The 24785-nt window shown below is 29.6% G+C and overlaps 2 protein-coding genes across 2 annotated transcripts in view; one reads left to right on the top strand and one right to left on the bottom strand.

Annotated features, from left to right (window-relative positions):
* LOC107442799 (ATP-dependent translocase ABCB1) overlaps positions 1–20609 on the top strand; it is a 46164-nt gene extending 25555 nt beyond the window's left edge. The window contains exons 18-23 of the mRNA XM_043055229.2: positions 3160–3300; positions 5507–5663; positions 6674–6871; positions 13904–14110; positions 14715–14861; positions 18427–20609. Coding sequence (XP_042911163.2) covers positions 3160–3300; positions 5507–5663; positions 6674–6871; positions 13904–14110; positions 14715–14861; positions 18427–18627 — 1051 coding nt within the window. The 3' untranslated portion in view covers positions 18628–20609. The remainder of the gene's footprint in view (positions 1–3159; positions 3301–5506; positions 5664–6673; positions 6872–13903; positions 14111–14714; positions 14862–18426) is intronic.
* Positions 1–24785, bottom strand: part of LOC107452351 (ATP-dependent translocase ABCB1) — a 143574-nt gene that overhangs the window by 37253 nt on the left and 81536 nt on the right. The window lies entirely within an intron of this gene.

Here is a 24785-nt window from a genome sequence, read left to right as displayed (position 1 = left end):
TTAATGAAATAATTAAATTTAATAGTATTTATAATTCACTATCAATGTTAATAAAAAATTTCTTGATCATTCATTAATAATGACTATAATAACTGCCTAGTAATAATAAAATGCCTAAAGAGTGCCTTTAAGCAGTGGTCTGTATAGAAGAAATTTGGGTCCGTTAACGGACCCTTCACAAAATATTTTAACTTAAAAAAGGACCCTTCGCAAAATAATTTATCTTTTAATCAGACCCTTCACAAATTTGTTTATCTTCAATATTGTTTTGTTAATCGAATAAACCCTTCCCCCCGGGGGGGGGAGAAAGACAGATGTGAACGAACTAAATTTTTTTTGTCTTCCGCAGATGCATCTTCCTTTATTCATCCGAAATGAATATTTTGCGTTCAGCAGTATAGGCTAAATACCAAATATTTATATGTTGCATCTCTAATTTAGTAGCTACAATTGCTGTTTATTTTTTTAAATTTGTTTTTTTTAATTATAATTTTACAGTGTTGAGCATAATCTTGAATGTCTTTACAATTTAAAAACTTCTTAAATATTTTTTATTTATTTTTTTTTTTTNAATTTTTTTTTGCAATAACGGACTTTATTTGCACAAATTCACAAAGGCGGACCCTGGTTTAAAGAATGTGACTTAACGTTTATTTTATATTCACAAATTACGAATAATTTTTTCACAATTTTCAAAAAACGAACCTTTCACAAAATGTCTGGACAGACCCCTGCTTTAAGCCAAGGTTAATTCAAATTCGAAATAAAACTGAATTAATGGATTGCATTTCATTTGATAAGATTAAATTTATTTCTACATATTAGAAATTAAAATTCATCAAATATATCAGGAACGAATTTAATGATTTTATTTTATTTGATTCTACTGTATATTTTGTTGATAAATTATTAAAAAAAATTAACGTTATTTTTTGAATTTGTAATTTTAAATTTTTTTTTCCCTGCTTTGAACATTTTTTTAAAATGTTCGAATGTCTTAAATTTAGAAGTGTATAAATCCTTTTAATATTCACGTTAATATCTTCATAATTTGTTTCATTTTTTTCCAAAAACATTATCAAAGCAACTCATTTGCGCAATTTATGATATAGCCATTATTGTTTAAATAATTTTAAAAAATAAATTATACGCAAAAAGAAAATATATCAGTTTAAGTAAGTAAAAAAAAAACAATTAAAGCAAACTGGAAAAAAAATTATTTACTTGGCTGAACTTATCAGGTTGTTAAAAAAAGTTCTGCAACACTTGCGAAAATTTCAACTTTTATGAGTTTTGTGCTGCTGTTTTTTAGTGTTCTTAGTCTAAACTTTCCTCAATGAGCTCCAAACGGATTTTGATTCGTTATTGCTATAAACGAGATCTTTCAGCAAGGGATGCTGCATTGTCCTTGCGGAACTTCTTAACAATCTAATAAGGAGCTTAACTATTGCAAGTTTAGAAAAGACAGGAATAAGATTTAAATCAGGGGTGTCAAACTCAAAAGTTAACTTGGGCCAAATAAACAATGCTTAACTTTAGGTGGACTGCAAAAAATAAATCAATGTTCATAGAAACAAATATTTTTATTTTGAAGCACATTGTAATAAACATATATAAAGTTAAATTATTGTTTGATACTTGACATCTCTTCTCTGCTACTATCTTTCCTATTTCGGGAGAAATTTTATTGGCCGAGACTACTTTCAAAATTGACCCAACGTGAGCGTTATTAATACGGTTTCGGACAGGAGATTTATTTCCATTCATAACAGAAAATAATTGCTCGCACTGATAAGTACTTCCAAACATGGAAATAATTTCATATGCGAATTTTCGAGTATTTTCAAACCTTGCCGGTAAATATTTGTAAAATTCAGGCACACCCACTTCAATGAATTTTGCCTTCAAATTTGAGTCGCACTGAATCTCAATCACTTCCATTTGCATATTACTGGGTACTGAGTCTATATTTATTGAGAAAATCGAAGAAAACAAACAAAATTTGTCTTCCAAAGAATTAAAATCTTTAAACCTTGTTTCAAATTCTGTTCTAAGATTTGAAATTTTTTCTGCGTATTTTTGATACGATGCAGTATCCCTGGAATGGCAGGTGCCGCAAGCCAATTAGAATTTTACATTTTCGCGCGTACAATTTAAAATGATCCGTATAGTTTATAAATAAAGTATATTATAATTTCATATGCTAGTTTCCTTTCTAATTCACATTTCTAATTTATTTTTACTTTGCGTCGGATATATTGACTGGGACACAAAAATGTTCATCTCGGGCTGCATGCGGCCCGCGGACCGCGAGTTTGCCAACCCTGATTTAAATACTCATCCGCGACTGCATTTAGTGTCGTTTAATTTAGTTATTAAATTATATAAATATGCTTTCAAAACAATATAAAAGCTTTTTAAAGTTAAACTCGTCGGACAGAATAATTCGTGCTATCTTTTACGATAGATATCATAAAATTATTTAAAAAGGTTTATAGTTTAGTAATCTTACAGAAATTCTAGACTTGGCGATATATTTCAATAAATAAGGAGAACATTCCTTCTTGAAAAAGAAACAATTATATAACGTTGCAAAAGTATTGGATTCGATTAAACCACTAAAAACGGTTAGTTTTATGCTGGCATACTCTTCATAAATCAAATGCGAGATAAAGAAATGATTTGCTGTAGAAGAAGATCGTCTGCTAGAAACAATATGTATTATTCTTCCATTAGTTTCTTTAAATGCAAAAAGAAAGACGTATATTTGTCTCAAATTTTAGATATCATTTTTATTTATTAGTTCTTATTAACAAAACAATAATTCTTATTCAGTAAGTTTTATTCTCTTCATTTCACACGATTTAAGAAAACAAGCAAAAAGATAGAGTATGCAACGTCGTTTCAAGAGTTGGCGATGAAGATATACTTTCCCGGTGGCAACGTAGCATACACTTGGCATTCATTCTTAACTTGCTACAGAGTATCATAACGAAATATTGGCTTAAATAGCCTTTTTTAGTTTGATGCAAAACTATAAGTTAGTTATACAGAAATAAAATTTTAATTTATCCATTTTTAGTTAAGAAACAATAAGGAGTTTTAATTGCTTATTTTTCAATAAGATGGATGATCATCTAACTACTGCTCATTTCTTAGAAACTCTCGGAATATGGCCCACTTAAGAGGATTCATTTATGGTTTTGCCCAAGCGCTAAATCCTCTTTCTTACTCTGCTGTTTTGTATTATGGGGCTATACTGGTTGCTGATAAAGAGCTGAAATACGATACTTTGATGAAGTAAGTATTTGTTAGTATTGAAGATTGGAAAAAACAAAATGCAATTTAATATAATTCTAAAAAACGAAATGCAATGCAATAAAATTTTGTAAAACAAATGCATTATTGAAAGATACAAATTTAAATATTCAGAGTACCCGAAATAATTTTAAAAAATAGAAATCCAATTATAAATAATAAAAATATATGGCTTTTATATAATAATGAATTACTTCCGCATCATGAGCTTTTGAAGTCCGCTCAAAATCTCATCCTATTTTGAAAAGTCTTTCGTTTAACGGTTAACGGTTGTTAATCGTTTAACGGTTGATTTTTCAATTGATTCAATTTATAGTTTTTGCATGACATCATTAGACTTAATTTAATAACAATTCTTTAATCAATATTTTAAAAAATATTCTATGGAAAAATTAAACTACTTTAAAATTTTTAAAATCATAAATAATAATTAAATACAATTTATGATTTTTACAAACTTGGAGAACATTCCTACACAAGTAAAAAATTGCGTATTAAATAACGGTAAAAAGTACTGGTACTCAGGGTGCTTACTAAAACATGTCAAGGTACAAAAAATTTGATAAACATTAATTTTAACTGTAATAATCACAGTAAAATCATTTAATCACTCTAATTAAATAAATAATACTGCAAAATTTTACGGTAAAATTGTATTTTACGGACGATGTTCGCAAAGTTTTCTCTGGAGTCTGGAATTTTTTACAATTTGCAGATTGCGGTTTGATTATTGTACTTAAAATGACCCAATTAAATTCGCAACTTTTTAAATGCATATTTTATATGAATTTTTAATTTGATGAAAAAAGGACGAATGAAATATTGGTGCAGCTTTCGAAAATATTTTGTATTAAAATAAATAGCTGGTTTTCAAAACTTTCGAATAATTTATTTACAATAAAAAAAAAAAAAAACAGGGAAGAGATATCTCTATTCTTCAGCTAAGATGAAAACTAATTAAACTTTTCAGCTCGTTTTCGAACGATTTTGTCATAACAGTTTATATCTCTATTCTTCTCTTAAGATGAAAACAAATTAAATTTTTCAGTTTGTTTTCTAACGATATTGTCAGATTGTATTGAACGATATTGTATATCCCGTAAAAATTAGTGTATATGTGTCTATATATGTATCTTGCCAATATGTTACTCTCCATATATCTCTTTATCTTATTATTATATTATATAAACCAATGTTTGTGCTAGATTCCATAAATATAGAGCAGTGTGTGGGATTCAATATTTTCTCTCGATCCTAAAAAGCGTTCAAACCTTCTTTTTTTTCTTTTTTTTTAAATTATATTGTGTTAAAACCGGTTTTTCGTTTAAATTACGAGATCCAAGAACCTATTATAGCTATAAACATGAACAAAATATGGAGAGATTCTTTCATTGTTATTTAAATCACAGGCGGAAAGAAAAGTACAATATTTAGTGGGATTTTTTAATGTAAGCAAATAAATTAAATTTCATCTCGAACTAAGCGAAAAGAATAGAATTGGTTCTTTCCCGACCGTTCTTACTTTCGTCTTCTTTCGTGTCGTCAGCACTTAAATACGAATTTTTATTTAAAAAAAAATATTAAATTTAAGATTTTTTCCTCTGTAAGGACACCGGGTATTCAGCTTGCTTCAAAAACATACAATTTTACGAAGATAAATATTTCTTTAAGCGACGTTTTACGGTTGAAAATGCTATGTTTGATACATAAATTGGTAACAGTGTGCAAGTGTGCAAAATATTGAACGAAGTAAAATATGTAGTTATATTGTGAAGATTTCCATATCGTGATCCGTACGAAGTAATCGCCAAATCTTGACAATTTCCGGACAGTTCGCCGCAAGATTTTTAAAAAAAAAAAATCACAGAAAGGGACTAGCTTGCAGGGCGTATGCGTATTCTACTCGTATGCTTATTTCAACTCGTAGCCATCATCGAGCAAACCTGATCGACCTCTTTTATTCTCATTTAGCCCATGGTGATTGTTGTTGGCGTGAAGATTTCCACTATATTTTCAAATTATATAGAAATTTTTATATTGTAACAAAAGAAATAATAGTTGCATTTTAACAGTATTTTATTTTAAACGTTTTATCTTTACATTTTTAAACTTTCCATTCAAGATTTAACTTTTGATCTCAATTTTATAATTGAGTTAATTTTTCGTTTTATTGTTCTAATTAAACTAGAGTGCTCGAAGGAGTTTTAATGGGGATGATGTTTGTTGGACAAGCAATGTCATTTGCTCCAGATTACAATAGAGCTAAGCTAGCCGCTGTTAGAATATTTAAACTTCTTGATGTAGAACCTAGAATAGATTCTCTATCGGTACATGGAAAAATTCTGGTATGTTATTTAACATGTTTCAAATATTTGCAGCAATTCTTGAAATAATGCTATTTTATTTATCGACATTTAGATAACATGTTCATAACCTGTAACATTTGCACAACATTAGATAATATGTAACTAAACATTTAGATAATATGCATGCAATATATAATAATATGGGAATAAAATTTTATTATGTGTTTTGATTTAATCAAAATAAAAGTTTCATCTCTACTAATTATGAGACTAGGCATTCATGTTGATACATGTTTAAAGTACAGGACCGATCCTCAAATTTATTTTTATTGTGTCATAAAAATGTGATATTACTTTCACTGAAATATGCTTAAATTACATTCATTAAAGCAGAAAAAAGCTTCATTCAAGGGAAATAATACTTTTAAGAAATGAAAAGGTCCTTAAATGGTGATAAAATTCATCATGGTAAAGGTGCATAGATTGTGGTTTGAATAAAAACGGTAGAACTTTTAATCCGTAATAAAAACATATGATCAATATCAAGAGGAGTAATTATATTTCCAAAAAGTTGAATTTATAAATAACCATTTCAAGTTTAAAAAAGCCATCATACTTTAAAATGTTCTCAACAGAAATTGTTTATTCCAAATAAGTGACTAACATATTTTAATAAATGTCTTCAGTACCTTTAAAAATAGCAGAAAAATACAGTGTGCATCACAGTGGAAATACAAAATATTTATTGAAATGGTGTATTTACACACATTTGTCTAAAAATGTGTTAATACCTTATTTAGTTTTAGTATATATAAATTGCATTGTCAAGAACTGCAAATATTACAAGATGTAAGAAAATGATACCCCAAACTACGAAGCATATGTTTAGAAAAAACTAGACTAATTTTTAACGTACAGATCATATTGGCAGGAAAAAATCAAAATCTGTTTAAATCTGTCTAAATTTTAAACATGCATAGAACTGGGATAATTTTATCATCTTTCTCATTTTGAGTATTTTAATTTCATAAATTGTTCTCTTCATTTAGAATGACGTTAAGGGATATGTTGATTTTCGAAAAGTGCACTTTAATTATCCAAGTCGACCTAATACAAGAATATTGAGAGGACTTGATTTGAGTATTGAAGCTGGGAAGACAGTGGCTCTTGTGGGCAGTAGTGGATGCGGTAAAAGTACTTGTGTACAATTGATCGAACGTTTTTACGACCCTTTACAGGGGAATGTGGTAAGAAACGATTTATATAATGATATAATGATTCATATATAGATATAATGATTTATATAATATATTGATTTATATAATCATATAATGATTTATCTAATGATATAATGATTTATATGTGCAGCTTAAAATGGTTTTAATGTTGTTTTTTCGAAATATTTCTTTCGGATTGTTGTCCAACCTTTATTAATTATCAAGAAATACATAAATGAGAAAATAAGAAAAAACAGTTCCTCCTAGTGTTTTAATTCATGAATATTTGAATTAAGAATGTCTGAGTACAGATACCATAACTTATACAGTATAACTGATAACGCTGAGGAACATCTTTTTTGTGGCATGAGATTTGTTAAAACATCTTAGATACTTTCGTATCACAGATTTCTAATCTGCAATAGGTTTCTCTATCCAAGTTACAACCTTTTTTGTTTTAAATTATATATTTTTTTCTTTATTTGTTCGTCTATTTTTTTATTAAAAACTAATTTCAGATTTGGAATCTAACTCCTGAATTAGGCAAGTTAACGTATTTGTATAAATGCAGCAAAAAAGTGTGTTTCCCAGTGTTACGCAAACAACTTTTTTTTTAGCACCTCTGAATTGAAATTGATTCTGAAGTGAAATTGATCCTAAAGGGAAATTGATTCTGAAATGAAATTGATCCTAAAGGGAAATTGATTTTGAAGTGAAATTGATCCTAAAGGGAAATTGATTCTGAAGTGAAATTGATCCTAAAATGAAATTGATTCTTTTTTTAATAATTTCTAAAATATGCCGTTATATTTTTACACGAAATGTTTTCAAAATGCTAAATATTTCTGAACTGCATAACGCCATAGAAGTGACTATTTTAATTAAGTAATAGATAAACGTTTTGCCAGTCAGTGAAGTTGGTTCTCTGGTTGCTTTGATTTCACTAAGGAAATCTCAAAGTTACAATTTTTATTCATTCAATCATTTCTATTATTTTAAGTATAGTTTGATTACCAAAGGTTTCAATTCCGCCAAAAGAAGACGTTTTGTTTTAAATGGGAGTGAAAAAAATTAGATCATAGGCTTATGAAAAGAATCTAAATCACTGAAATAAATACGAAAATGAGTTAACGTTTCAAAACCTCCAACTACCTAAAAAATTGTGTGACGGAATACTTTATTTTAAGTTAAAACCAAGCCAATTGGTCATAAATATTTCAGAAGGTTCACCAAGCTCATACACACTCATATCATATTCACCTATGATATCAATAGTCAAATGCTTGCATTCTAAGTACAAATACAAGATAGTTCATTGTTGTTTTCTACGCAACGATACATTTAAACAAACAAATATGGGCCATTAAAATACGTATCTATGATTTTAGTAGTGCAGTAAGATTATTAATATTTTAATTTTGGCCAGGATAGCCTGGTTGGTAGGACTTTGGACTCATGTTCGTTAGAAAGGGAGTTCAAATACAGCCGACCAAGGAATATCCTTGTATTAAATGGTTTCTGGTGTACGTTAAATCTGTCGGAGGCACAAAGTCCTCCAATTTCCCATAACAGTTTAATACCTCTTGGGGTACTGAATTGAAGATCGTTCTCTAGTTCAAATCAAAATTTCGATCTGTGAATGAATGGAGTATGATTTAGTCCTCCTTGTAAAACAGGTTATGACGTGTGCATGGCTGAAGTCGTGTTCTTGGTCATAGATGACTCCCCTGAAGAAAAAAAAAAGCTAGAAACGCATCCTCTGTCTTAAAATTCGCTTAATTTCAAGCAGGCTTGCTTATTTTGTCATATGGCATTAGTAATAACAACACAATATTTTAATTTTTAAAATTCTCTAAAATGCATATAACAAGCTAAAACTAATAATCTAAAATTTCTATCCACTTTTCTTATGTTAAGCGTTGTTCGTATTTGTCTTAATATTCTCCTTAACTTTGCGTATGTTTAATTTAACAACTAATTTTAATTTAAGAATTAGTGTATGTAAGCATCTACAATTAATTACTCTTAGTTAATATTGTTTCGCAAAAATAACTGACTTTATGTGCATGTTTTCTTGCTGTAATTAAAAAATTTTAGTCTTACTGAATATCAAAAGTTTTGGCTGTTTCTTTACACCATGTAGTATAACGAACATACTTAGCGTTTAAATCATATAATTTGGAACAAAAAGATTTTGCCCGTCTTTTCTTCGTTTTATATAATAAGTTATTAAAACAGATGTCATTACATTAATTACAGATGATTTATGGGTGATTGATTAAGTTGTGGTTGCTGTTTATATAGTAGACAAAATAATTTATTTTTTCATCCAAATTAGGTATTTGACGAAGAAAACGTTTCAGATTTGCAAGTGGCTAACCTCCGATCTCACATCGGCCTTGTATCACAAGAACCTGTCTTATTCAGTTACAGTATAGCTGAGAACATAGCATACGGGGACAATTCTAGAACAGTTGAAATGCAAGAAATTATAGAAGCAGCACGTCAAGCCAATATACATACCTTCATTTCTTCATTGCCTCAGGTAAAAATAAAAACATAAATATATTTTGCTTTATTTTTAGTTCTTATCATTATTTTTTTTTGTGTGTGTTAGTTATGTCTTTTCATTTCAAAACATTTAATTTTACTTTAAATAACATTTCTTAAGTTTTCTTCGTCAGAAAACCACTAAAAATTAAAGAGAAATTAGCGGTTTCTACAAAAATAAGCTTTGGAATCTACGCATTAAACAAAAAAGAATCAGTTTTGGAGAAAAAAGCAATAAAAGGCATATTGCTCATTCTATAAGCATATTCCCACTTCTACATCACTTCCCACTATTGCTATGCTCATGTCCTAAAGATAATATGCGAGCTTATTTTCCTGGATAACGTAAGGAATTAAAATCAAGTTTAATGAGTTAATCAAGTTTAATAAAAGGACAACAAAAAATATTGGCATGAACTGATGATCACGAATTTATGAACATCACACTAGAAATGATGTACAAAAATTGAACTTGTAGAGGATTTAATCTAAGATATTTGAACCTCGATGGCAATGGAATTCACACAAAATCTCATGCTGTTTACGAGATTGACGAATAGTCATACAATAAATTTATTTCGAATTCATTTACAGTTATTTTTTTTCCTATGAAGGGCTACGACACTCCAGTTGGTGACAAAGGCACGCAATTAAGTGGCGGCCAGAAGCAGAGAGTGGCTATTGCTCGAGCTCTCTTAAGAAATCCCAAAATATTACTTCTTGACGAAGCAACCTCTGCCCTCGATGCAGAAAGTGAAAAGGTATGTTAAAACTCTCATTGAAAAATTCTAATATAGTTAATATACTATATAAACACTTTAACTTGATTTTAAGCACCAGGATTTTAGTATTTATAGTTTAATTTTAGAAACATTTTAGAGAAGATGGTTAAAACTGTGTAGTTGATGTTGTCGTCGACCATTTAGGCACTGGGGGAGAGATTGTTCTTGTTTTCCAGTGGCGCTATCTATGATTAAGAACTTGATTTCTGCCACATCCATACGTTACACTCGTTTATAGGGCGGACCCATTCGTACATAATTCATACGTAATTTTGACCTGAACCAGAGAACGATAATACAGTACCCCCATAGATATAATTTGTTATGGGAACATGGAAGACTTCATGACCCGACAGATTTAACCCGCACCAACCACCATTTACTACACGGGGAGTCTTTGGTCGGCTGGGTTCGTACTCCCCTTCTCCCGAACGTAAGTCTAGCTCCCTACCAACCAGGCTATCCTTTAAAACTGTGTAGTTATGCATTATATTTTTTTATGAAATTATGACTAAAGCAGCTGAAATGCCTAAGTATGCATATCATGCAAAACATCATACATATTTTGAGTATAAAAACAAAACAGAATTGCAAAACGACGCATGTCTGATGAGTGCAATTCCCGATTCAGTTTAATGAGTTTAAGCTATGAAATTTAAACAAAAATATAATTCTACTTGAAAAAAATTGAGAATAAGCATAAAAAAACTAGTTTATTTTAAGCTATAAGACCGAAAAAGCCTACTCTCTCAAATGTGACGAAAATTTGTGAACGAAAATAACAAAACATTCTGAATATTCTAAAAAAACGTTTGCTGGTAATCATTAGGATTTTTCTGTGGAAAAAAGAAATAACAAAGAGTAAACTTTTTTTTTTTAAAAAAAATCAATTTCATTAAAAAGAATGGGCAAAAAAATGTTATTGGTGGGGGTTTTAGAAACGATTTTGAAACTTTTTCAAGGAATTAATTCAAAATTTTCTACAGCCCTTTAAGTTTTAGACAAAAATATTGTTCTTTCAGATACTTTTTTAAAATTTAAATGTATAAAATACCTAACAACTTTAAAAATTTGTTTCGCATGCTATAAGGTTAATCTCTGTTATAAATTATGTATTTGATCTATCGCGTAGTTTTTGACTAAAAATGCACCAAATACTATTTGTTATTTCATTATCTACCTGTAAGAATTCTAATAAGAGAGACCCAGGTCGAAAGGACCTTATGCGAAGTTTAGAAGTCTCACCATCACGACAGCAGAACAAGGAGACCAAGTAATTGCATACTCGTCAGCACCAGAGTTGGCCGTTGANTGGGCTATTCCATGGTAACTTACGTTACATTCACAGAAATTTTATTGCACTGACAACTTAGAAGCATACAAATAATACTAATACACAATCTAAAATAAAGTGATTTCTTAAAATTACAATCAAAACCAAAAGCAACCTAATTAGAATAATTAATATTTTTCCATTTAAGCAGTGTAAAAACCTAAAACTAGTGTGGTAACTTACGTTACTGAAAAAGGAATGGCATAAATTTGCAATATGCTTGAAGGCAAAATTCTGTTCTCATACAAATGTTAATTGATTAAGATTATATGTATCATTTTACTGACATGTTTAAATATTTATTATGCCTAGATTTAAGATTTTATTTCAAAAGTTCAATTAAATATAATTTTTTAAATGGGTAACTTACGTTACAGTAACTTACGTTACGAAATTCCCTTTGCATCAAACTTTTACTCCAGTAATGTACAAATGCAAATTAACATATTTAAACAGTATAGTGCAAGGGAGAAAAAGTGTACATGAAGTAAACTCAAAAAACTTTTCATTTACATACTTGATTCAGACATTACTATGCACACTTATAATGTCCTCTGTTATTAACTAGTATAGGGGCTCAATTCTTTTCACCATGCTTTTTTTCTGGTAGAATATTTCATCTCTTTTTCCTTGTCATTTCCAATAGATTCCCACAGCAGCCATTACATTGACTTTAAATTCTTGCTCTTCAACAGACATTACCACACCTGGATATAACATTTCCTCGTATCTAACCATATACTAATCTCCAGCTTTTATTTTGGATTCATCATTTTGTTTTTCAACATCTTTCACTTAAAAAACCCTTCTGGTATACCTTCTTGAACTTTTAAATGGTGGATCTGCTTAATGTTTTTAATCTGTGGAGCTTTTGAGAATAGACTAGACAGATTAACTTTTTCTGACGCTTCTTAATATCTTCTGGTGTGATTTCTACCATATTTATTTTTGTTCAATGCTCTTGTGTTGCTGCCCCAAACTCAGAGGCATTGATGACAATATGTTTTCTTTTCTATACGACATTTCTTACACTTCCTTTAATAGATCCACCTGTCCCATCAACAGGACTCTTGCCGTGTGACGTGGCAAAATAATTCCACATCAATATTTTTCCATGATGAATCTCAAAAACAGGTAAGACCGGAGTTATATATCGATTCTTGAACTGACTCCTTGGCCCATCTGACCAGATGTGAACATTTTTGATATCCACCGGCACACATTCTCCAGACCAGCACTCATCTGTTTTTTCTGAACATAAAAATAATTTTCTGAAGTATTGCGTAAGATGGAACATTATGGAATTTTCTGAAGGCTTCAGTAGCTTATCCGAAGTTTTCGTGATACTTACAAAGACAAACATTTCTAGGAGGTTTGCTACTAAGCAAGACATGCTTTGGACGGAGCTCAAAGGACTTAGTCTTCCAATTTTGCATTCTGGATTTTTTTTCCATAAACATTTGGTACATTTCTCGAACTGAATGAAGAAGATAACGTGCTTGTACTTTCTTCTTGCCACCATTAGCTTCTAGAGAGATTTCGTCCAACTTTGAAAACATATGAATGCCAACATCCAATAAAATGACTTAATGCAAAGATTTTCAATAAAATTAATATCCTAAGGCAGTGTTTATTTATTTAAACTTTGTTATTATAACTGGATACATCTTATTTAGTTTATATGCCAATTTTCAAAAGAAATGAACTCATTTCACATTGGTAACTAACATTACATGCAAGTCAGTAACTTACGTTACATATATTGAATAGTGCACAAAACAGTAAATAAATAATATTTGAAAAAAAAAGCTATTGCTACTTATTTAGTGCTAGTCTCTAAGAAAGAAAAAATAATATTCTTACTTTTGTATCACATGTTTTTTTTTACACATAAAAACTTTTCCTAGTTTTTGGTAACTTACGTTACATGCATTAACGTTTAGTTGAAATTTATATAATTAAGTGAATTTAGCAACAAAAAGTTATTTTAACATTACACAATATTTCTACTAAGTGTAATAAACAATATTTATTCTTTGGAACATTTTGAAAGGAAGATAATGTTAAGTTACTGATTTTAAGAATCTGACCATGTTCTTCACCCAGATCAGAACAAGTAAATGCAATGTTCAATGGGCTACCAACACTAAAAATCTGAATTCTCAAAAAAAATTTATAAATTATCAAACTTCAAACCTTTCTAATTCAGAAAAAATCCAAAATAATAACATTATTCTTATTTGAATTTTCCGGTGCTTTTCCCCTTTTTCATGGAATCGCCCAGTTATAAAAACAGATATAATTATATTAATTAAAGATGATTTATGCGTGATTGATTAAGTTGTGGTTGTTGTTTATATAGTAGACAAAATAATTTTTTTTTGTTGTTCAAATTAGGTATTTGACGGAGAAAACGTTTCAGATTTGCAAGTAGCCAACCTCCGATCTCACATTGGCCTTGTATCACAAGAACCTGTCTTATTCAGTTATAGTATAGCTGAAAACATTGCATACGGAGACAATTCTAGAACAGTTGAAATGCAAGAAATTATAGAAGCAGCACGCCAAGCCAATATACATAACTTCATTTCTTCATTACCTCAGGTAAAAATAAAAATAAAAATATATTTTACTTTATTTTTAGTGCTCATCATTTTTTCCTTTCAGTTATGTCAACAAGTTATGTCTTTTCGTTTCAAAACATTTAATTTCACTTTAAATAACATTTCTTAAGTTTTTCTTCGTCAGAAAACCACTAAAAATTGAAAAGAAATTTGCGTTTTCTACAAAAATAAGCTTTAGAACATGCGCATTAAACAAAAAAGAATCCTTTTTGGAGAAAAATGCAATAAGAGGCATATTGCTAATTCCATAAGCATATTCCCACTTAGATCTATACTCATGTTCCAAAGATAAGAAACGAGCTTATTTTCCTGAATAACGCAAGGAATTAAAATCAAGAAAGTTTAACGAAAGAACAACAAATTATGAAAAAAATATTGGCATGAACTGAAGATCACAAATTTATGAACATCACACTAGAAATGATGTAGAAAATTTGTAGAGGATTTAATCTAAGATTTGTGCACCTCGATAGCAATGGAAGGCACAGAATAATAACTCATGCTGTTTATGGGATTGATGAATAATCTTACAGTAAATTTATTTAGAATTCATTTACAGTTATATATATTTTTTTTCTATGAAGGGCTACGACACTCCAGTTGGTGACAAAGGCACGCAATTAAGTGGCGGCCAGAAGCAGAGAGTGGCTATTGCTCGAGCTCTCTTAAGAAATCCCAAAATATTACTTCTTGACGAAGCAACCTCCGCCCTCGATGCAGAAAGTGAAAAGGTAAGTCAAAACTCTCATTAAAAAATTCTAATATAGTTGGCATACTATATTAAACACTTTCACTTGATTTTAAATAGAAACATTTTAGAGAAGATGGTTTAAAACTGCGTAGTTGATGATGTTGTTGTAGGCCATTAAGGCGCTGGGGAAGCGAGTGTTCTTCTTTTCTAGTGATGCTATTTATGGCTAAGAGCTTGATTTTTGCCACACCCATACGTCACACCCGCTTATAGGGCGGACCCATTCGTACATAATTCATACGCAATTTTGACCTGAACCGGAGAACGATTGGGAACATGGTTATGTTCCTAATGTACTTTACTATGTAATGAACTTTGTTATGGGAACATGGAAGACTTCATTACCCCACAGATTTTACGCTCACCAGCCACCATTTACTACACGGGGAGTTTTTGGCCAGCTAGATTTAAACTCCCCTTCTCTCGAAGAGTCCAGCGCCCTACCAACCAGAGGCTATCCCGGTCCCCTTTAAAACTGTGTCGCTATGCATTTTATTTATTCATGAAATTAAGACTAAAGCAGCTTAGGCTTAAATGCCTAAGTATGCCTATCATGCAACATCATGCATATTTTGTGTATAAAAACAAAATAGAATTGCAAAACAACGCATGCCTGATGAATGTAATTCCCGATTCAGTTGTGTAATGAGTTTTAGCTATGAAATTTAAACAAAAAAAATAATGTTACTTGAAAAATATTGAGAATAATCATTAAAAAAAGCGAGTTTATTTTAAGATACCTTGCCGAAAAAACCTACTCTCCCGAATGTGACGAAATTTTGTAAACGAAAGTAGCAAAACATTCTGAATATTCTATAAAAGTTTATTCGTAATCATTAGGATTTTTCTGTGGAAAAAAAGTTATCAAACTGTTAACTTTTTTTTAAAATATAAGTTAATTTCAAAAAAAAAAGAATTTTTTAAAAATTAGCAAAAAAATATTAATGGTGGGGGTTTTAGAAACGATTTTCAGGCTTTTTGAAAGAATTCATTCTAAACTTTCTGCCTTCCTTTTAGTTTTAGAAAGAAGTATTGTTTTTTTTAAAGATACTTTATCAATTTTAAAACTATGAACCGCGATGACTCAGAGGATTGAACGCTCCACTCGCCGTGAGGTAACCCGGGGTTGAAACCCAGCGATGGCTGGTTGATGCGAATTCTGCACCCGGCTCGCACCGACCACAATGCAGACGTAAAATCAGCGGTGGACGGATCATGGGTTAGAGTTCCCTTACCATCAGGCTAACCGTGGGAGGTTTTCCTATCCATGTAACACAAAAGCGCATTAGTTCCCTCAAAAAGTTCTCATATTTCATCTCTCAATATTTCATCCAAGAGTTTCCTTGTCATCTAAATCGGGTTCAAAACTACAAGACTATGATGTTGAACATTGGTAATCGTAAACTCAAATTTGGGTCGGCTGTTTAACGACGGTTATAAACATTTTAACACTACACACCAAGCCGGCTCAGGGGACAAAATGTTCGCTTCCAGGTACGAATCTCAGCGTTGACTGGTTGGTACGAATTCTGCTCCCGTCTCGTTCGGACCACAGCATTGATGTAAGTTCAGTAGTAGAAGGATCATAATTTAAAATCCCCTTACCGTCGGGCTAACCGGAGGAGGTTTTCGTGGAGGTTTCTCAGAATGTAACGCAGATGCCACCAAAAGTAATACTAAAGTCCTAACACCTGATACAGGATTGCAAACTAAGGTAAACAACGTTTAAGAGCACAAAAAGTATTTATAAATGCATACATCAAAGCCATTGCTCATGACAGAGGTTATTCTCCTAACATCATTGATAATATTTATAAAAACTTAACTAAACAATCACCTACCGATAAACCTGACAAAGAATTTTCTAACAATTTAGTCATTTTACCCTATTTTCCTAAAATAAGTCGGCAAGTTGCTAATATCCTAAAGAAGTTTGATTTCAATATTATTTTCAGTCTCATTAATAAGATAAAATGTTCTAATCTCAAACAGCCCATTGACAGTCAAAGTAGCTGGCGTATATACCAAATTAATTGCCAATGCGGCCTTTCATATGTTGGCCAAACTAAGCGTGCCTTAAAGTACCGTGTCAAGGAACATGAAGCCTATGTCAAAAAACAAGAATCTAAACGCTCATCTATTGCCCAACATTGTTGGGACTCTAATCATAATTTTGATTTTTCTTCTTCTAAAGTCATTCAAAATTGTTCTTCAATTTTTGATTTAGACTTTTATGAGTCCTATAATATATTCAAACATTCCAAACTGTTGGTCAATGACCTATCCAGCGTTCCTTATCTTTCTCCTGTTTGGAAATCTATGATTAAACCTAACTAACCCCCTGTTTTGTTCCTTGCTACCCATTCGTCGTCATCCATTCACCCGTCCTTCCTATTAGCCGTTGCTCTAATCCCCCCCCCCTTGTGACGTCACTTTTCTCTATATCATACGGAGACAATTNTGTCACGATGTATGGGATAGGGGCCGCTGCGCGGCCCAGGTGCCCAGTTCTTTTTAAATAAAGCGAAAGCGAATTTCTTTCTGTTGCACTGATGAAGGTTGCCCTTTGAGCATCCGAAACAGCTGTCTGGATTTATAAATACTTTTTGTGCTCTTAAACGTTGTTTACCTTAGTTTGTATTTTAGCACAAAGGTCGCCCACTTGTGTATTTATATACCTGATACAGGAGTTCCTTTTTTTCCTGGATTTGGTTCAAAATTGCAAGGCTACGGAGTTGAACCTTGATGGTCATAAACTCAGAATTGGGTCGACTGATCAATGCCGGTTATGAAATAAAATAATATTTTTATACTTCTCATGATGATTATTTGGCTCCCTGCAATTAATCCACTTGTAAATTAGATGACCTCTATTTTGTCTTAAGAATCCATTAAATTTTTACGTAGTCTTATATATAATAAATAATCATTTATTAACTTTTTAAATTTTATAGTATACCTCAGTAAAGATGCTAAAAAACTTTTCATTATTTGCTGATTATTTTACATAATTAAAACTTTATCTCGGGGGTTTTATTTTCTTCTATCATTATTATTATTTAACCTAGTTCCATTATATGGAATTTTAATGACTAATGATTGTTTAATTAGTGTGATTGCACCTTTCATTTTCTATTATTAATGATCAAAATATTTACCGTTATTTAATTTCATTATTCGAATGTTTTGAATCAAATCCCATCATTTGAAGTTTCTTGAGATCGACACTGGTCTCTATTTCTTTTTAAATTATTCATGTCTTTTACAGATTAATATTTAGTGTTGATTATTTGTTTATTTTCCAATACTTGGGGCGTTTTATTTTTTATTATTTTTTTAAAATATTTACACTGAATAATCACATCATAGATCATGTGAAAAATATATTATAACTGTCCGCAAGAAAAATTAAATAAGATTATCAAACAAATTTAGTTACTAATAGCTTATTAACAAATTGGGTGAATAAGGTGAAAACCACATAACACAAAAAGTGACTTATATAAAATTTTAAAATGTTTAGATATCTTTCTATTATATTTTAGGTTGTGCAAGAAGCATTAGACAAAGCAAGTAGTGGACGCACATGTCTTATTATAGCTCATAGACTCTCTACAATTCAAAATGCAGACACAATAGCAGTAATTTACAAAGGGAAAATTGTAGAGAGTGGTACCCACCAAGAACTTCTAAACTTAAAAGGACATTATTACAATCTTTATAATGTTCAGACTACTATGACATAGCTGGAGTTAACTAAATTCTCTACATATTGTGATTTAACTCAGGTCCTTTATTTCATCGATGTCGAATATGTAACATTTGTAGTTTTTTTATAAGTAATTAGTGCTGGTTATTTCTCGGGAAAAGATATAATTTTGATCTTAACCTTTTAACTTTTTTACAGGTGTCTGTAGATAAAAAAAATTCAATGTTTTTTTGTTTTATTTATTTATTTTTCTTTTTTTTTTAGTAACTGATAATTTTAATTAATTGCTTATACTAAAACATGCTAAGTTTTGCTTACTATCAGTAGATGGCGTCACTAGACCTGTCGCAAAAATTTTTTGGGAAGAGAATCACAAATAAACTGTTGTAAAGTAAAACCAAAATATTACATATAATCCGCTTTTATGAAATGTCAGCGTTTGAAATATGTTACTAAATGAATTTCAGTTCAAAAAATTCAGTGTTTTTTTTTAAAGTATTTTTGTTGCTCATAATTTTTATAAATTGCTTTTACTAAATCATGCTAAGTTTTGCTTACTATCAGTAGATGGCATCACTAAATCTGTCAAAATTTATTTGAAAAAGAAGAAGAAAGGGGGAAAAATTTTAATTATCAATTTCGCTCACGTAAAATTAAAATATAATATATAATCCGCTTTTATGAAATGTCTGCTTTCGAAATATGTTATTAATTGAATTTTAGTTATAAAAAGAGAAAGAAACATAATTTTCAGAAACAAAGCGTGCCTTAATTAATTTCAATAATGCTTAATACTAATTAGGAATACAAACATTTAATAGTCTCACATACATAAAAATATTAATCGCTCAGCTAAAATATTAAATGAATAATGTGATTTGATAAATAAACTTATAAATAAGCTTAGAAAACCAAATATTAAAAATAAAAATTTAATATTTTTAATTTGATTTCAAATTTTTATGAAACTGAAATTTAAATATTTAAACTCTTATTATAATGCTAAGTATTATGTTAAATAAGAAGTTATATACGTCTTCTTTCTAAGTATAAGTCGTCGCCTTCTAAGTATAAGTCTTCTTTCCTCTTTGTTTCTCTATCTGCTAATCAAAATAACTGATTGAAAAATATAGTTTGAAATAGTAACAAGTAAATCAGTATTTAATACCGTAGAAATGCCAAAAAAGAATTTAAAATATAGCTTTAATTGTATTAAATTAAATCTTATATAATAAATTTATATTTAACATTCCTCAAAAAAACTTACAACTAAAAAGCATTCAATTCTATGTATGTATTGAAACCAACGATTTTCAAAAGCATTTTAAAGCACTGTTTATAAAAGATTAAGCATCAAAACAATAATTTAATAATTAATGCAAAATTTTTAACAGATTTTCGTAATAATTACTTTTTATTTCAGTCGCGCACAGACATATAACTCTTAATAAATGGAGAAAAAAAATCAAGAAAATTGTTTTATTTATTTATAAATAAATAAATAAAATACTGTTTTTAAGAGAATCTGTCTTTTAAGAGATACTTTTAGTTTAAATTCATTTCCCTTCTTTAAATATATGTAGCTATAAAAGATTTCAATGCACTGAGATAGGTTTAAATACTAAATATTAAAGTCTTATATATTTTCAAATTAACATAAAAGGAAAAAAAAATTCTTTTAAAAGCGAGCTTTCAAAAAGTTTAGCACGCTCACACTAAGTTGTTTAAATATAACGCAAATTCTCAAAGTTTTACAAAATTTCATTTATATTATAATTGAAAATATATGTACGATTGAACATTTAGCCCGTAAAATAAATCCAAAAATATAATATTTATTTATTTTTTAACAAATATAATAAATTCAATATTCACACTTCAGTTTTTCATTTTGAACTTATGATAGTGCAATAGATTAAATAAAATATCGTCATTAACCTATGACCAACGTAGACCTAGTCTACGAAAGATGAAATGACCTGTTTATTTTCTGGCTACAAGTTCATCAGCACCTNCACTTTTCAGCTACACCATTGCTTTGTACAAGATGCACCAAAAATTATTCTGAATCTGAAACACATATATGCACGATTGAACATTTAGCCCGTAAAATAAATCCAAAAATATAATATTTATTTATTTTTTAACAAATATAATAAATGCAATATTCACACTTCAGTTTTTCATTTTGAACTTATGATAGTGCAATAGATTCGATAAAATATCATCATTAACCTATGACCAACCTAGACCTAGTCTACGAAACATGAAATGACCTGTTTATTTTCTGGCTACAAGTTCATCAGCACCTTGACTAATCAGTAAAGAAGACTGGGGCAGAAGACATGTATACTTTCTAAAGATGGTTAAGGCCGTTTCACCACGTGGCAATACTTGAAGAGAAAGGCTTATGTATTTGTTTTGGTGTTACAATGCTTCAACTGATAATATTTACAAACTAACATCGTTAATAAAAGTTGTTTTGAGGAGTTTTAAATATGCAATCACATAATTTTAAAGAGTGCTACAATCTTAACAATTTTGCAACTACTGTCTTATTATTATTTATTTATTTTGTTTATTTATTTATTTATTTTGTTTATTTATTCATTTATTTTGTTTATTTATTTATTTATTTTGTTTATTTATTTATTTGAAAAGTATAGATGTATCTTTGTTTTAAGAATATCCGAATGCTTACAATAAGGCGTAAAATGTAAAATAGGAAAAAAAGGCGATTCTTAACGATTAGTTTAAAAATTACTCACCATACCTAATTGTTTTAGCAAAAGAAAAAAAATTCAATTGCGATAAATAATTGTGACATTTTAAAGATTTAAATTTCTTTGGTCAATGTTCTGTAACGTTTTTGCTAAACTTTTTGCGTTATGCATTGCTTTTCATTGTCAAGTACACATTCAATACCATACTAAACACTTTTATTTTAGTTTTATTACGTTAATTATGGGTTTTCATAGGTTATTTTTTCAATATCATGAGTTTTAACTAATAAATTTCATGCGTAACTTTTTCACAATTATTAGAGAATTTTCTCAAGGTAGAAAAAACCAATATTGAACTGCTCTCTAAATTGAGTTTTTTTTCTTTGTTTTTTTCAATAGAAATTTATAAAATTTGTGAATGAATTTGAAATTATGAAATTTTTCAATTGTAAAGTTTTTTAATTATGAAATTTTTGAATTTTAGAAATTTATGAATGAATTATGAAATTATGAAATTTTCGAATATTTGAATGAATTATGAAATCTATGAATTTATGAAAATTGAAGTAAATAATGTTCGTAATGTGTGCCATCTTTGTTAACTACAATGTGCAAAATATATGTAACTACGTATTTGTTATAACACAAAGTTTTTCATACCTAATTCTTAATTGCAAGTTTTATAGCTGTATTCTTAATTGCAAGTATAATTCAGTTAATTTTCTTTTTAAATTTAGCATCCATGTTACAATTTTGAAACATGACATGAAAAAAACATATAATTTTTTTAAATTGAAGACAATATTATTTTGCTTTTTATAAAAAATATGACATTATATGTTTCTCAACCATTTTACAGGAGAAACACTGTAAAAATTTTCGAATTAAATTACGGTTAATAGTGTTAACAACCTGTGTGCAACATCCATTAAATGCATTTTACCATAAAATCCGTTGTCATCACAAAATTTTATATCGTATCTTTTACAGTAATATTTATAGTAATATGATTTTAGTTACAGTTATTGATTTCACAGCAAACATTACTTAAAAAATGAAAATATATTAAAATTTATGCTCTGTATTTACTGCAATCGATTTCGCTGTAGGCCGGTACATTTTAAAGTAATTTAACAGTGAATTTTTACAGTGTAGTCTGTTATTATAAAGATAAACAAGTTGTCCATTTGTACCCAGGGCATAATAGTTTGTATAAGGCACAGATTTCACTTGAATTCAGCATTTAAAAGTGTTAAATTAGTGTTATTTTTTTTCTTTATGTCATAATACAGTACTGCTTTGTTCAAAGTTGCAGTCGAGTAACTGAATCAAAATCAAATAATGCACTTGAAGGTAAAGTTTAAACACTATAATTAAGGTACAATCATAGAAATATAAAGAATAAGTACAATGAATTCATTGAATAAATCGTAACAACAAAATTTATTAACCCCTCAGTGATCTTTGTTTGATGTGATATTTGTATGTTATGTGATGTTTGTATTATGTAAAATTACTTGTTTGTCACTGTGTTTCTCAGGGTCATACAATTGAAAAAAAGTTTTTTGAATCACATTTTCTGTCAGTGAAATTTATATTCTCTGTAAGAGAAATTTCTTTTGTATAGTTTTGCTTTATTTCCTTTTAATAAAACGTATACAAATTTGTTAGGTTTCTTATTATTATTTAGTGAAATTTTTTAATCAAAGTAATACATTTCCGTGTCATGCTATACATAGGTATCTACTTAATAGATAGGCAATTTATATTTTTAAACATAACATTATAGATTATTATCGAGAATTTTTTAAATGAACTTATTGTTTGCTATTGTTTCTCTAATATTAAGCCTGGACATCATTTTTCTTTATCATTTATCATACTATAAAAAGCAAACAAACGTTACTCCTATAAACTCTTATTATTAACTACATTATCAGAAGAAAATCATATAAAGTTGAACCATAATACTATAAAACAAAAATTTATTGAATCATGTTTTCGTTCAAAAAGAATATTAAGTATTATGTAATCAAGTTAGAGGAGAATATGTCTCAATTTTACACCACATTAAGGTTATATTATTGATTCCTAGTACCATAAGAATTAAGTTATGTCATATTTTCGTTCTAAAAGAATAATAAATATTATATAATGAAGTTTAAGAAGAGCAATAGCAATGTCTCTCACTTTTGCACTACATTAAAGTTGATGCTCACTCTCAGAAAAATGGATTCACCATTAAACTATAAAACTGATACCTTGAATTTTGTTACGTCATAAAGTGTTAAATTATATCATGTTTACGCTCTAAAGGAATAACAAGAATTGAGGACTTTGAGACTCGACAGATTTAACGTGCATCAGTCACCATTTACTACACGGGAAGTCTTCGGCCGGCGAGGATCGAACCCACGACCTCTTGGATATGGGCCCAGCGCCCTACCGACCAGGCTATCCCGGCCCTGTTTAAAGTGTTTAGTTAAAATGATGTTTTCGCTAAAAATGAATAATATGTATTATATAATCAAATTTAGGAAGAACAATTACAAGTCTCTCAAATTCGCACCCTATTAAAGCTGCTGCTCTACCAAATTTTACCAGGATAGCCTGGTCGGTAAGGCTATCCCATGTCCGAGAGTTCGTGGGTTCGAACCCCGCCGGCTGAAGACTCCCTAAAGCATACATTTTAACAAACTTTTCGAACATTAATCACCATATCTTTCGAATTACAAGACTGAAAAAAAATTTTCTTTAAGTCATTTTTCACTTTTGAAATAATTTTAAATTTTCACTAATAAAATAAATTCATTTCTGATATTTTGATTGCAATTTATATCATTTATTAAACATTGACATTTATGATAAGTTTTCCTCTTTCAGATCGAAAGAAGAATTTTTAAAAGATTCAACAACGTGGTGTATTTACAATACAGCATTTTGTTGTTGTAATGTTGATCTGCAATTACATATTCATTTGTTTTTTTTAACTCTGCTGCAGCTAATCAAGCTTTTAAAATCCGCTGTTTGCTTATGACTTCTATACTAAAACAAGACATCGGATGGTACGACACGCATGAAACTGGCGATTTTGCAAGCCGTATAACTGGGTAAATTATGATTAGAATATTGTTCCGCTTTCGGCCTTTTATAGCAACAGTTAAGCTTACAATTTTGAGATTTAAAATTTTATATCATTTATAAGTAAAGACTAGTGTTAATTCGTCGTATATTTTTATTTATTTGAGCTGAGGTGGCTCAGGGGTTTGAGCATTCGCCATCCAATGAGGTGAACCGAGTTCGAATCCCAGCGATAGTTGGTCGATAGGAGCTCCGCACTCGGCTCACACCAACCACAGTGCTGACATAAAATATCCTTAGTGGTAGACAGATCATGGGTTAGAGTCCTCTTGCCACCAGGCTAAATGTGGGAAGTTTCGAGGTTTTCCTCTCCGTGTAACATTTCACTTGA

The sequence above is a fragment of the Parasteatoda tepidariorum genome, chromosome 2 (genome assembly GCF_043381705.1).
Source record: "Parasteatoda tepidariorum isolate YZ-2023 chromosome 2, CAS_Ptep_4.0, whole genome shotgun sequence".
Lineage (NCBI taxonomy): Eukaryota > Metazoa > Arthropoda > Arachnida > Araneae > Theridiidae > Parasteatoda > Parasteatoda tepidariorum.
Note: the sequence above shows the minus strand (reverse complement) of the source record. Positions and strands in the feature narration are given on the sequence as shown.